Consider the following 15,884-nt stretch of genomic DNA (forward strand, 5'->3'; position numbering starts at 1 on the left):
GGACGCTCTAAAGAACTCTCCAAAGCTCGTGCAGCCCACATGGAGCCAAATCCAGCAGTCAAAGTAAAGACCGAGCCTGTATGCGCGGTCAAGTCACGACGTCCAGACGACCGGACGAGACCTCAGAAGAAAGATCAACCACATCAGCCCCAGCCCACCCGCGATCGAACCTGCATTTGGTGCGGTGGTGCCACCCCACACAAAGGCGCCTGCCCAGCCCAAGGTAAAATCTGCAGCGCGTGTGGGAAGGCTAACCACTTTGCGAGCGTCTGTCTCTCGTCGCAGCGGAAGAAACAAAGCGGCCCACCCAGAAGGGCGCGACAAGTGGCGCCACTGCCGAACACATCAAACAGCAGCGACATGGACAACGACGAGGAAGACGCCGCGTCAGTCCACGTAGTGCGCATGCTCAACACCTTAGCGGTCACATCGTCCAACGAGCCTATGTGCACCGTCCATGTCCAAGGCCAAACAGTCAGAGCCCTCATCGACACTGGCGCAACGATAAATCTCATGGCCGCCAGTGTGTACCAGTGCCTGGAAGACGCCCCCACACTTCACCCCACCAGAGTGCAAGTGTTCGCCTACGGGACCCGACGCCCATTGTGCCTGTGCGGAGTATTCCGAACGACCGTGTCTCACAATTCCACGCAGTTGCAGACAAAGATCTACGTCTCTCAAGAAGGTTCTGGATTCCTCCTGGGTTGCAAGACTGCACGAGAACTGGGACTCATCCATTTTGCCCTGACGGTGCAAGCTCAAGGCCTGGATAATCTGGTCGCAGAACATTCCTCACTGTTCGAAGGGATCGGATGCCTACGAGGCCCCCCGTCCGACTCCACATTGACCGTTCAGTGGCCCCGGTAGCCCTCCGGCACCGGCGGATTGCATTCCACCTCCGGCCCAAAGTGGAAACCGAGCTGAGGATGTTAGAACAAGCCGGAATCATCGAACGGGTGACTGGACCCACTCCGTGGGTATCCCCCATTGTCGTGGCCAAAAAGCCGAAGCAACCCGAAGCGGTGAGAATATGTGTGGATATGCGCCTCCCCAACCTGGCCATTAAAAGAGAACGTCACCTGACGCCAACCATCGACGACATCATCGGGGAACTCGCAGGGTCCAAGTGGTTCTCCAAAATGGACCTGAGGTCGGGATACCATCAGATCCCGCTTCACCCAGACTCACGTCCAATCACGACTTTCTCCACACACGCCGGCCTGTGGAGATACACGAGGCTCAACTTCGGCATCTCAAGCGCCGCCGAGGTGTTTCAAAATATCATCCACAACGTCCTCCAAGGCCTCGACGGTGTACTGAACGTGAGCGACGATATCCTAGTGCATGCCCCGACTCTGGAAGAACACATCAGGCGCCTCCAAGCAGTATTCAACCGTCTACAAGAGAAAGGACTAATTCTCCACAAAGACAAGTGTGAGTTTCTGCGCAAAAACATAAGCTTTTTCGGTTACAGGTTCTCCGATCAAGGAGTAGGCCCAGACCCTGAAAAGGTGAGAGACATTCACAACGCACCAGCACCCACCTCTATAACAGCCGTCCGCAGTTTTTTAGGCATGGTGACATACTGTGGGCGTTTCATAAAAGATCTGTCAGATTTGACTGGGCCACTTCGGGACCTCACGAAGTCAAATGCCACCTGGGTGTGGGGCCCGGAGCAACAAGAGTCTTTCATGAACACAAAAGCAGCGATGTCAGCTGACACAACACTGGCATACTTCAACCCACAAAACGAGTCCCAACTGCTAGTTGATGCCAGTCCCACTGGCCTGGGAGCCATCCTGTCACAACGACAACCTTGCGGAGAATGGGCACCCGTGGCGTACGCCAGCCGCACCCTCACGCCTACCGAACAACGCTACTCCCAAATTGAGCGTGAGGCCATCGCTATTCTGTGGGGGTGCCGCCATTTTCACATTTACCTCTACGGACATCCTTTCTCGGTAATTACCGATCATAAGCCCCTCATACCGCTTTTCCAAGGCTCCTCCTCTCGCCCACCCCCGAAGATTGAGAAATGGGTGCTGCAGCTGCAAGAGTTCCAATTCACGGTGGAATACCGCCCCGGCACGCGCAATCCTGCAGACTATCTGTCAAGACACGCCCGTCCTGTCACCGACGCGGAAGCGGCCGAAGCAGCCGCCACAAAAGAGTACGTCCGACTAATCGTCGAACGGTCAAGGCCGCGTCCCATGTCTCTGGAAGAAGTATCATGGGCCACTAAGGACGATGACTGCCTCCAAATCGCAATCCATGCCATAGAATCCGGAGATTGGAAGGCACTCCAGAGCCCCGCATTCTTTCGCACCTCGGACGCCCAAGCCATCCTGAAAGCCCTGTACCTTGTTAGGCATGAACTGTCAGTCTCAACCGAAGGCTGCCTCCTGAGAGGCCCCCGCCTGGTGCTACCCAGCAGCCTAACCCATCAAGCTGCCTTACTAGCACACGGATCACACCAAGGGATCGTCAAATCCAAAAACAGGCTCCGGAGCAAAGTGTGGTTCCCTGGACTCGACAGAGCAGTTGAAGAGGTGATCCATAGGTGCCCAGTGTGTCTTGCAACGAGCCTTCCAAACCCTCCGGCGTCAGTGGTAACTGAAGAGGCCCCACTTCCCTGTGGGTGCGAGTGAGCGCAGACTTTGGCAGTCTCCCGGGAGGCAAGTACATGCTTGTTGTGGTGGACGATTTCTCTCGCTACCCGGAAGTCGAGATTGTGTCATCAACAGCAGCCTCCGAAGTAATACCGAAGTTTGAAAAGATAATTGCCACCCACGGGCTCATGAAGGAAGTCCGTACTGACAACGGACCCCCGTTTAACGGCAGCGAATTCACGGAGTATCTTCAGAACCAGAGCATCAAGCACAGACGGATAACGCCACGATGGCCACAGGCCAACGGAGAGGTCGAGAGACTAATGAGGACTCTGAACAAAACGATACAGATTGCAGTTGCCGACGGCCAATGCCTGAAGCTGGCCATCTACCAATTCCTCAGAGAGTACCGCCTGACCCCGCCTTGCACCACGGGAGTCTCCCCAAGCCGACTCTCCTTCAATCGAGTCATGGCAGACACTATCCCGCACCACCCCGCGTGGGAACTCGCTCCAAACCCCAGAAACCGGTCCATGGAGCAGCGCACCAAAACCAACCAAGAAGCGTCCCGAAAGAGAAGAGCGACCGACAGCGCCATACAAGTCGGAGACTCCGTTCTGGTGAAGGACCGCCACCCCGGAGGAAAGTTCCGTCTGCCCTTCGAACTCGTCCCATGGACTGTGACGGCAGTAAACGGGACCATGGTCACAGCCGTCAGGGACGGAGAATCTGTCACAAGGAACGTCTCGTTCTTCAAGCAAGTACCCGAGGGAAGTGCTGACCTCGACCCGGATGAGTGGTACCCAACGCCTCAACACCGACCATCAGGACAGGGGCAAGCAGACAATGCAACAGGCCAACCAGACGGCACGACCCGAGTGTTCACGTGTCGGAGAAACCAGTGGAAGAACCCGACGTCAACGAGAACAGAAGTACAGAAGAGTCACCCACAGCCACGGGGGAAGGCCGAAGCCAAACAAGATACAGCCTACGTCCGTGTCCAAAGCCTTCCCAGAGGTATCGTGACTTTGTGGCACAGTGCTGGCGTTGAACCAATCGAGATGGCTGACCCCGCCGAGAATAAAGTCAGACTGTTCCGTTTTGATATTCGAAATGTTATGAGTTATACCTGTTGAGCAGAGACTAAACCAGAGACAGTTGGTGAACTTTGTTTGAGAGCATCATTCACTACTTTCAACAGCAAGTTTGCTGGCCAGATAGACTATGGAGCATTGGTGTACCTGTTTCCTGTTTTTCCATTTTTATCCCTAGGTAAAGGAGGAATGTAGTGTTGCTGCCAGTGGGGTGTACCACTGCAGCACACGCCCCCTCCCACTGTTTCTAATTGTTTTCCCCCTCAAGCGTGTAGGGGCTGTGGTATAGCCCGGACGTAAGCGTGGACACGCTACATTGTTAATAAAGAGCCCAGGGTCCTGGGCGTGGTCAGTAAGTTACTAGCCACCAACAGTAACACACGTGTCCTGTGTCCCTCCATTATAGATCTAGGCCAGGACACCACACCATAGTGTCTCTGACTTCCGTGTTACCCAATCCATTTCATTTCCAGTGTTTTTCTGGGATTTCTCCTCCTCCAGCAGACTTAATATGCCAGACTTTACGAGACGTCAGACATTTTATCTAGACAAAACCAAACAACTTAGAAACAATAACATTTGTGATCTATTATTTCGAAAATGTTAATCAACATCAAAACAATGTCTTGACATTATACTCTTAGCATTATACCACACTACCAGAAAAGCTAACAAGGCTTGGCTGGTACAGCAGAAAATTACTCGATTAGAGGCAAAGCTTCGAGTAATATACTTTTTGCATAATTCTGCAAAGGAGACACCTCTCGCGAGATCTGTCTGAGATTTAGCAAGCCTAACTGGCTCAGAGTCCAGGCCCAATGTCCCCCCCTTGCCGGATGTTGGTCAAGCCACTGTCATGAATGTTTTTAAGTAAAGCATATTTCCTCTGTCATTCCACCTCTTTAAGGGATGGAATAGCTACTCTGTTCGGTTTTTATGACTATAAATTGTATGTGTATTTGTTAAGCGCACTATCACCCACAAGGGCACCCTTGCACTGTAATGAAATGGAGAAACCTTCAGGGAGGAGGAAATGTGACTTACTAATAATCATGTTTCTCTTTTTTTAATTTTTTTTATTGACAACACGAGAAAACAAAGCTAGAGAAGAGTCATATATACAATAAAAGCAAAAGAAATAATCACAAAATTAATATTATCATATTGGCAAGCCATTTTTTTTTAACTGAGTCAGAATTTAGGCATCAGATCACATTACCCATCTATACAGAAAAATACATTTCTAGCCATTGTTTTCTATAGGTCTTAACATTCTGTACTCAAAAAAAGAAAATGAAAATGATCCATTTAAGTTCAAATAAAAGTTCCCCAGATTTGATCTAATTTCGTCCTTGAAGTAATCCTGTTTCTCATTCAGGAAATCTTCTTTGAATTAATAAGCAACCTCCCCTCCTCCTGAGTGGAAAGTATGAAGGATGAATTGCATTCTAGGCAGGCTCCTAAGACTTCATACAAAAAGAATTGAGATGACTGCCACTGGCAGGCCCTGAAGGTATGCTAGTTTCTGCTCTTCCTCACAAGAATAATGTCGGATTTCAAGCCTGTGCAGGTTGCATTCACTAGAGGTGATGTTTTCTGCACATTGTCATTAATGTGGCTATTTAGGTGTTTATTTAATGAAAGTTAGAAAATATTGCCTTTTAAAGGCATGTTTTGTTTTTTGTGTGATAAAATATCCTATCAAATGGCCCTGGGGGTCCCATTCTTGTAAGGAGATACCCTAAAGTTATGAATGATCACAGAGAAATTGGATTACATGTGAGTAACCTTTCCTTTTTCCATCAGTTTCAGTGCCTACACTGCCCAGAAAGGCAGCTACTGGTGATCAGCATGCCTGGTTTCTTGTCTCTCACTTCCTCGCTTTATTCTGTTTTCAGGAATCTCCAACGCCGAAGTCATGACTGAAATCCAGAGAGGCTATCGAATGCCAAAGCCGAATGATTGCTCTGACAAGGTTTACAAAGTGATGCTCAGCTGCTGGGAATATGAGCCACAGAACCGACCGAGCTTCGCATCTCTGACTGGGAATCTTGAAAACCTGATTTGCTACGAAGAGACAGAATACTACCCTTAAGGTGCCAGCCTTTGGTCTGTCCCACGTTTGACTGCACAGCCTTCTCTGAGGAGGGTCCAAGTCTTGCCTCCTAGACCAAGTGCTTTTACATATGGATGCTGGGCCATTGCTTGTGTGGGTCAGGGGATATCTTCATAGATGATGTACATCACTTGAAGGATTCTAGAGGCTTGCACACCATAAGGTTGAAGGGTCTTTGGATCATGTCTCTTCCTACCTTTCCATAGGTGCAAAGCTCCCAGCGCTTGGATGCAGTTTGGAAACTTAGATCAAACTCTGTGTGCATTCAGGTCTTTAAACTCAGACCCCCACCAGTGGCATGTTCATACTTTTGAATGTTTTATCTTGATACCACCAGAATGCCCTCTTACTGAAAATCATGCTGGGTCACGGGGAAGCCTCGTCTGTAGTAGTGTATGTGACTTTCCTCATAAATAATCCCTAGATTTATTTAGAAATTGGTCAGAGACGGGCACCTGGTACCCCCATGTGATGCTTTTACTAATGATACCCATGACCAGCGAATGGTGGATCGATAGCCAGGTAAATGCCACCTGGGTACCGACAGGGCGAATGCAAGCACTCTGCACTTTTGGAACCATAGGTTCTTAGAATCATATGAATATACCAGAGTCCGCACTTTTAACAAAGTACTGGAGAATTGCTCAGTAATATTTGTTCATTGTATGTGCTTGAGGGGGGGGAGCGGGTTCAAAATGACTGTTTTTAACTCACTCCCAGCAGGATTGGTAGACTTTAGTATATTATGATGCATCCGGCTAAATGAAGAAGTAAACTGATGAATTACATGAGCGAAACGCTTATGCGTGCTCAACCACACTGTGGCAGTTAGGAGAAAACTGGTGCATCCTGATCTAAGTTGCAGCAACAATAGAACGCCCATACATCCTCAGCCATATTGTGGCATGTAGCAAAATACTGATGGACTCTCAGTCATCTGCGGCATACAGCAGAACACTGATGCATCCACATCCATTCTGCTACATCTAGCAGAACACCGATACATCCTCAGCCATTCTGCCGCATGTAGCAGAACACCAATACATCCTCAGCCATATTGCAGCAGAGCAGGACACAGTTGCAATCTCAAACATATTGCGGCATGTAGCAAAACACTGATGCACTCTCAGCTATTCTGCTGCATGTAGTAGAACACCGATACATCCTCAGCCATATTGTGCAGTAGCAGAACACGATGCATCCTCTGCCATTCTGCTACATGTAGCAGGACACCGATACATCCTCCGCCATATTGTGCAGTAGCAGAACACGATGCATCCTCAGCCATTCTGCTGCATGTTGCAGAACACCGATACATCCTCAGCCATATTGCGGCAGTAGCAGAACACGATGCATCCTCTGCCATTCTGCTACATGTAGCAGGACACCGATACATCCTCCGCCATATTGTGCAGTAGCAGAACACGATGCATCCTCAGCCATTCTGCTGCATGTTGCAGAACACCGATACATCCTCAGCCATATTGCGGCAGTAGCAGGACACCAATGCATCCTCAGTCATACTGCGGCATGTAGCAGAGCACGATGCATCCTCAGCCATTCTACGGCATGTAGCAGAACACTGATGCATCCTCAGCCATTCTGCTACATGTAGCAGGACACCGATACATCCTCAGCCATATTGTGCAGTAGCAGAACACGATGCATCCTCAGCCATTCTGCTGCATGTAGCAGGACACCGATACATCCTCAGCCATATTGTGCAGTAGCAGAACACGATGCATCCTCAGCCATTCTGCTGCATGTTGCAGAACACCGATACATCCTCAGCCATATTGCGGCAGTAGCAGGACACCAATGCATCCTCAGTCATACTGCGGCATGTAGCAGAGCACGATGCATCCTCCCCCATTCTACGGCATGTAGCAGAACACTGATGCATCCTCAGCCATTCTGCTACATGTAGCAGGACACCGATACATCCTCAGCCATATTGTGCAGTAGCAGAACACGATGCATCCTCAGCCATTCTGCAGCATGTAGCAAAACACAATACATCCCCAGCCATTCTGCTGCATGTTGCAGAACACCGATACATCCTCAGCCATGTTGCAGCAGCAGCAGGGCACTGATACATCCCCAGCCATATTGCGGCAGCAGCAGGACACCCATACATCCTCAGCCATATTGCGGCAGCAGCAGAACACCGATGCATCCTCAGCCATATTGCGGCAGCAGCAGGACACCAAAACATCCTCAGCCATATTGCGGCAGCAGCAGAACACCGATACATCCTCAGCCATACTGCGGCAGCAGCAGGACACCAATACATCCTCAGCCATATTGCGGCAGCAGCAGAACACCGATACATCCTCAGCCATATTGCGGCGGCAGCAGGGCACTGATACATCCTCAGCCATATTGCGGCAGCAGCAGAACACCAATACATCCTCAGCCATATTGCGGCAGCAGCAGGACACCAAAACATCCTCAGCCATATTGCGGCAGCAGCAGAACACCGATACATCCTCAGCCATATTGCGGCAGCAGCAGGACACCAATACATCCTCAGCCATATTGCGGCAGCAGCAGGACACCGATACATCCTCAGCCATATTGCGGCAGCAGCAGGACACCGATACATCCTCAGCCATATTGTGGCAAGTAGCAGAACACGAAAACATCCTCCAAGACACAGTGTATTTAAGTTGGGCCATGAGAAATCCGTATAATTGGCATTGGTGTAACATAGGGAACACCAACATATGGGGGTGGGGAGGTGAGCAAGATGGCGGCTAGAGGCTGAACTTCTAGGAAGGGCGGAGGGATGCATGCAAGAAGGGGTCAAGCATTTTGGATTTTAATCAGGAAAGGAAATGTCTGTGTGTGTTCAAGTCTACACCACCAACTAGCAACTTGGAAATTGATGTGCTAAAGAGAAAACGATGAAATAATGTGAAAATCGAAATATTTAGGTGCGAAGAAATTCTGATAAAATAAGGTTCGATGAAATGAAGTACTGTATCCTTTCTCATCTTCATACTGTGCATTTTTCACTGTGCAGCTTTAAACTGGGCGAGGGTATGGACCATCCGGATTTGTCTCCTTTCCTTCTTTGTCTATCTCTCGCCGCCATATGCTTTTGGTGGAATTCTAGTAATTGAACCGCCCAGAGATTATAAATATATATTTTATTTAAAAATAAATGATAACATAAAAACGATCATAAAACAGTATTTATTTTTTGGTCACGACTGCACACCCCGTCACACAAGGAAGCTTCAAGCAGCAGAAATATCGGATGGGAGATTCTTGGGGTACCAGGCCCCGGGTTCTAGACGGCCCTGCTGCACCTAAACCTGTAAATTGAACCAAACTATATGAAACTCACACAAGAATTAAAAACGATATTTTTCCAACATGCCCACATCTACACACAGAACAAGGGGTGACGACAGACCAATATCAGGCAACGCTTCAGCTCTCCCATCAGATTCAAGCACCCACCTGAACGACCAAAGCAACAAAAACAGATCTAGATTTTGGAACTCTGATGTAATGGCTGTGTGGTATCTGCACAGGTGTTCTTGGATCTCCCTGTGGCAGTATCTGCCGGTAATCCTCCTAAGCAGCATTAGTGTACGTATATATGTATGTGGTATTTATGTAGCACAAACCTCACTGAAATCTGTCTCCAGTTCCTTGCTGCAGGGAATGATGCATTCAAACTGTTCACCAGCAGTCTTTTAAATGAACACTACATGCCTGAGGATTGTTAGCTGAGACTTTTAAGAGGGGGGATTAATAACAGGTGGGGGGGGAATAAAAGAAATGAAAAAATAAAAAGACTTGCCTGGTGCTGCGGCTGCCTCGCGCTCCTCTGCATCCAGTTCCTGGTCCCAGCAGTCCCTGGGCTGGTTTACCGCTGGCTCATGCACAGGGAGTCTGTGCTGTTTCACCCGGCTGTGCAATACAGCTGGGTTGGAGAAACCTAAGTGCTTATGCCAGTTTGACCATCCTAAGACAGCCGGCCAAACTGACATGCGCACTTAAAAGTGCACCAACCACTCCTCCTCCCTCGCATGGCCTGGCCCACCCCTCCCTACACAAGCTGGCTCAGCCAGCAGCTGAAAAATTAAACAATAATAAAATATTGTTTTATTTTTCAGTTGCTGGATCTGAGCCAGTGGGGCAACGCTCCTCTGCCGTTGCGGAGGAGCCGCCACTGGTGCCTTCTATTTCCAACTTAGTTAAGTATCGACTTCTATTGATGCCCGAGAGGTCAAATGTAGGTCAATATGATGGCTATTGGCAGGGTGAATTTTGCACTGCAGCATTTATATAGTGTACAATCAATGATCGTATCACCACTTACCCCTAGATGCATCAAACATCCATTTTGCGATTCCTTATTATCGAAAAATAAGGATTCGCTAATAAGGAATAGCAAAATGCAATGCATGAAGAACTCGCTTAAAAAATAGCGATTTCTTGAAATTCCTTAATTGCGACTCGCAAATTGTGACTCGCAATTAAGGAATACCTCCTCATTCATTCCTATGGGCCTAGAGGCCCATAGGAATGAATGGGAAGACAATCTCAATTTGCGATTTTCAATTAGAGAATCGCAAATTGAGATTGCAATTTCAAGGGTGCCAGGGTGTCAAATGGACACCCTGTTGCACCCCTGAAATCTGCATATGGGTGCATCTTGCACACACACATGCCCTAAGGGCATGTTTGTGTGTACAAAGGAACTTTGAAAAATGCACTTTAGTGCATTTTTCAAAGTTTTTGCAAATTACCATGAAGGTCAACTTCACGGTAATTTGCTCCCCCTATTAGCGAAATCACTATTTTTTTTAACTTTAATGCATTGCATTTAAGGAATCTCAATTTGAGATTCCTTAAATGCAATAGCAATTTAAGTAATCGCAATTTTACGATTTCTTAAATTGCGATTTTTGCATTTGGGCTGATGCATCCCAAAGGCAAAAATACAGGTCGCAAAGGGGCAGATTCTGAGAATCTGCCCCTTTGCGAGCGGTTTTTAGCTTGATGCAGCTGGGCCTTTAGTGCTGCTTATTGCTTCCTGGGTTTTCGCTCGTGTGTTTGCTGGGGGTGCTTCAGTATAGGGCATCTGATGACCAGCCCTGTACTCGGGTACAGAGTGAAGTATGGGCCTTACATAGAGTCTTGCTCTGTGGGACATGAGGAGAGCACCTTATCATTGGAAATTGTATGTAGGTTTTGTATGTTTTAGTGACTCTGTGGGGTGTTTCACAGATTTGGCTTTTGTGTCCCTCCAGTAACCTATGTAAGTAGCAGTGGTCTTGTTTGTTGTTTTTGGGTCTTGGGCAGATCTACAGTAAATAAAATAATGAGGTGATGGAAGGAATACTTGACTTAATCTGAGCTCCGGGCGCATTGCTGTCTATTGTTTTTCACCCACAGTGCCGCTCTAGGTACAGACCAGCCATGTGTAAATCTATTGTGGAGCTTGTGCAAAAGGCACAGGTGAGTCAAAACTGCTGGCTCCCCCTAGAGTGGAGCTAAAGTAACCCCCAGAGCAGTATACCATGGATCAGCAAAGAATAGCATGATGATTAACTTTGCCTATACCCAAGAAGAGTGCGCTTTAGAGCCAGGGTGTGGAATCGTTTGTGCGTGAGCTGCAATAGTTGTTGGCGTTCTGTGACTGTTGGCTATGGAGAGGTGCAATGCTATTTCCAGTAGCCTGGTCTGTTTTCTTGAAGGCCGTGCACATTTTTCTGATCTTACTTCTTTAGTCCCGTGAGACTATTGTCCTACTTTGATTTCCATTTCCTGTGTCAACTTTCCCTCATGTTTCCCTACCCAGTTTGGGTTGGCACTAATGCTTAGAATTCACCTTCCTTCTAGCTCCTATGTCTGTAATTTCCTTGCAGAAGGTGGCAGGTACTCTGCTTCTGATTGAGCAAAGAACAACGGTCCTTGACAAGGAAAAATAACAATTTCAATAATTATAGGCCACAATATGCGCTATAATGAACATAAAGTCCAGCCGGACTTCAGAATTTATTCGATAACTAAATAAGTCAAATCAAACAAAACAACAATAAAGCAGTGGGACACAGTCCTGTATCCACAATACTAAAAATACAATACACAATACAATTAACTAGGGATTTTCAGGCATTTAGAAGGTACAGGAGCAAAAAGGTAATTTTTCAATCTATTTGCTTCACATATGTAGAAAACACATGATTTTTGGCACATGATAGTGAACTAGTGTTTAGACCACATATTTTGTCGACGGCGTTTCGATCCAGTTAAAATTGTGGATCATCATCAGGACATTCAGTGCTTGCCCGAATTGGAAGCCTGTATTAACAGGAGGGAGCAAGGAGACATATAACAGACGATTAACTAGCTGTATTACTCATAGAACAATTTCAACACGTTTAACATACCATGCACTGGGGTGGTATTGGCCATTCATGTGAAAGAGTGTCAGGCAACCAGTGCCAGGCAACCACGGCGCATTTCTTATTGGTGACCAAAACATGCCAAGGTGGTACATATCAAACGTGTCGCAACCACGACGCATTTCTTATCGGTGACCAAACCATGCCACGATGGTACATATCGAAAGTGTAAAAGGTGACAGGCAACCAGTGACAGGCGAACACGGCGCAAGAGCATAGGTATATTGCGTGCAAGGAGCATTTACGTGGATAAGGTGGAAGGTGTGAGAATATCATGCCAAGTTGCAATCATGGACTACACGTGCATTGGTTGACTGGCATTGCTGTGAGACCGGGGGTGGCATAATTACCTAGGCACGGTGAATTGGGCCAATTGCAGAATCACGGTAGGTCGGGCTACCAGATGTGGAGCCTGCGAGGATTTAAGGTTAATGGTTTCAAGTGGGCTGGCAGTCGGATTAGGCGTGTTGTGCCTACGGGGAGTGAGACTGTAATTAGCCTGGGCTTCTGTGCCTAGAGATGGAGTGAAGGAACATGGGGTAGACAGGCTTACCTCTCAATATAGAAGTCACCGAGTTGCCTGGAAGGGTTGACCCATGAAGCAAGGTGATTTGCTGAAGGGCTGGTTGTAGGAATAGGCGTATGATGCCTACGGGGAACCTGCATAGAGTGAGATTGTGATTTGGGAGGGGCAGCCAAGCGCGGAATTGATCTAAAGTGACTACTCGGTAGGAAGGCTTACCTCATGGTTAAGAGTCCCCGGGGAGCGCGAGGGGCTATAAGATCTGTGTTGATAGCAGATAGCCGGTGACCCGAAGGCCGGTAGTTGGGAACAATCAAGGGATGCGGAAACCGGTAGAAGTACCTAAAACCGGGATTAAAGGTTAAATTTACCATGGTGTGCACTGAGAAAAAGAGATAAGGCCAAGTATATCGCCTAACCAGCAGCGGCTGCTTACCTACGGGTTCGCCGATTTCAAAAACGGCTACGGAGCGCGGTAGCCTGTAGTAAGGATCCTGTGGAGGAATTAAGGTGACATTTAGGTCCCACAACCTGCTAAAATTAGCCATCTAACCTGGGGGTTAGGAAAGGATTAGTGCTTACCTGAAGTTCGCAGTGGAACTTCCGAGGACGTCTCGGTTCACAATCGCGCCGTAGAACGCCTGATTGTGGGCGTGCTCAGGGGAAGTAAGCTCGCCGGCCATGTTGGGATTGGGAATTGGCGCGAAGTGGCGGCCATGATTGTGGGGGCAGCCAAGGGTTGGTGGCAGACATATTGGAACGGTCACTTGGATGGTTACAGGGAGTGCTACAAGTGAGTGAAAGATTTATATAAGTGAGTTGGTGAGTTCTTAAAAAACATGCAAGTGACTTAAAATGAATAACATTGTAAAACAAATTAATTGAAGGGATTCAGAATAGGCACGCATTCATAGTTCAAGGGGTAGAAATACATTATCACAGAAGTGAGGTCCAGTCCTTATTTCAAGGACTAAAAACTGATTTTCACAGAAGTGAGGTCCAGTCCTCATTACGATTGAGACCACTTCGTATACTGTCCAGAAGTAGGATCATTTTTAGTTCATCTCTGTTTAGCAGGAGCCCAATATCACCTCCACGCGGTGGCAGTTTCACGGATTTGAGGACAGTCCATTTCAAATCATTGTCTGTGTGTCCTTAGTCTGTGAAGTGATCCACCAATGGGGCGTTGGGAGTTTTGCAGCAAATACGACTGCGGTGTTGACAAATCCTTGTCTTGATTTTTTGCCTCGTTTGTCCCACATACATCAGTTTGCAAGGGCAGTGGATTAGGTAAATTACATCACTGCTGTTACAGTTAGTAAAACGTTTGCATTGGACCACTGCACTCTATGCTACTATGCCCTACTCTGCAACACTCTGTGCCACCGAACTCTGTGCCACTGCACTCTATGCCCCTGCACTCCATGCCACGCCACTCTATGCCACTCTGCTCTGCCCCACTCTACTCTGCATCACTCTACTCTAAACCAATGCACTCTATGCCAATGCACTCAATACCACTTTGCTCAAAACCAAAGCACTTTACGCCACCGCACTATATGCCAACTACTCTTTGCCACTACACTCTGTGCCAGTGCACTATGACACTGCACGCTATGCCACTCTACACCATTACACTCTACTTCACTGTACTCTATGCCACTACACTCTACACTACTACACGCTATGCCACTCCCCTCTGTCACTTCATTCCATTCTAATCTGTTCTGCCCCACTGCACTCTACACCACTGCGCTCTACACCACTCGACTCCACTGCACTCTACCCCGCACCACTCCACTCTACACCTCTTCACTCTACTCTGAAACAATCTACTCTATGCCACTGCACTCTATGCCACTGCAATATACTCTGCACCACAGCACTCAATGCTGCTGCTCTCTGCGCCACTCTATTCTGCACCACTCTACTCTCTGCCACTGCACTCCACGCTGCTGCACTATATGCCATCTGCATTATACGACACTCTGCAAGACTGCACCCTCCATCACTGCACGCTAAGCCACTGTGCGATACTCTGAATCACTCAAATCTATACCACTCTACTGCACTCTACACCAATGCACTCTATGCCACTACACTCTATGCCACTCCACACCATTCTAATCAATTCTGCACCACTGCACTCCACAACACTCTACGATACTCCACTCTATGACACTCTACTCCATCAAACTCTACTCCACTCTGACACTCCGCTCCACTCTGTCACTCTACTAGACAACACTCTACTTCACCCTATGCTGCTTTACAACACTACTCCACTGTACAACGCTCTATGCAACTGCCTCTATGCCACATTACTCCAGTCTAATTTATGGCACGCTACTCCATTCTATTCTACTCCACTCTACGCCACTCCACTTTATGCCACTCCGCTCTATATCACTTGAATCCACAACACTCTACTCCACTTTATGTCATTCACCTCTCCCACACTACTCGACTCTAAGGCAATTTATGTCACTCTACTCTACAAAACTCTACTGCAATCAAAGCAACACCCTCTATGCCACTCCACAACACTCAGTGCCACTCCACTCACACTACAACACTACACTCCATTCTAACATTCTACTCCACTCTGCGCCCTTGCACTCTGACACTCTACTCTTTCCATGACACGACACACCACTCTACACCACACCACACTGTGCCAGTTCACTCCACTCAACTCTAGCCTATGCCACGCTATGTCACTCCATAACACTCCATTGTACTTCCCTTTATGACATTCCACTCAATGCCATTCTCCTTTACCCCACTAACTTTTAGCCATGCTGAACAGCAACCACGCTGGCGTACAGCATGGCTAAAACATATTAGCAAAGCAAATAGTTCTTGCATAGGAGAGACCTCTTGGCCATGCCAATGCTTGTTAAAGTGTGATTGGGAATGTTACCTCTCTCCTGAGAGTGTTTTCACAATATACCACTAGAGGGCGCATTTGACCTATTATACTCTAACTGAAGAGAAGCATTCGAGTTCGTAAATTGCATGTCATGTTGTTAGCAGGTAGCACCACCCCCAATTAATACTGTTTTACCTGTCAGAAGTATGTCACTAAAGGTCATGCTGAGAAACTGTGCACAT

The 15,884-nt window shown here is 47.8% G+C and overlaps 1 protein-coding gene across 3 annotated transcripts in view; it reads left to right on the plus strand.

Moving 5' to 3' along the window:
- The window catches only part of PTK6 (protein tyrosine kinase 6), a 172,340-nt gene extending 163,329 nt beyond the window's left edge, over nt 1-9,011 (plus strand). Inside the window, exons 8-11 of one of the 3 annotated variants that reach the window (XM_086932809.1) lie at nt 5,602-6,886; nt 6,968-7,081; nt 7,395-7,727; nt 7,806-7,843. In XM_086932809.1, the coding sequence (XP_086788935.1) occupies nt 5,602-5,798 (197 nt within the window). In that variant the 3' untranslated portion in view covers nt 5,799-6,886; nt 6,968-7,081; nt 7,395-7,727; nt 7,806-7,843. Of the gene's footprint in view, nt 1-5,601; nt 6,887-6,967; nt 7,728-7,805; nt 7,844-7,865 lie in introns of those variants that run through there. The other 2 variants (XM_086932807.1, XM_086932808.1) reach the window with 2 other exon arrangements.
- The last annotated feature ends 6,873 nt before the right edge of the window (nt 9,012-15,884 follow it).

Source organism: Lissotriton vulgaris, chromosome 7 (assembly GCF_964263255.1).
Source record: "Lissotriton vulgaris chromosome 7, aLisVul1.2, whole genome shotgun sequence".
Lineage (NCBI taxonomy): Eukaryota > Metazoa > Chordata > Amphibia > Caudata > Salamandridae > Lissotriton > Lissotriton vulgaris.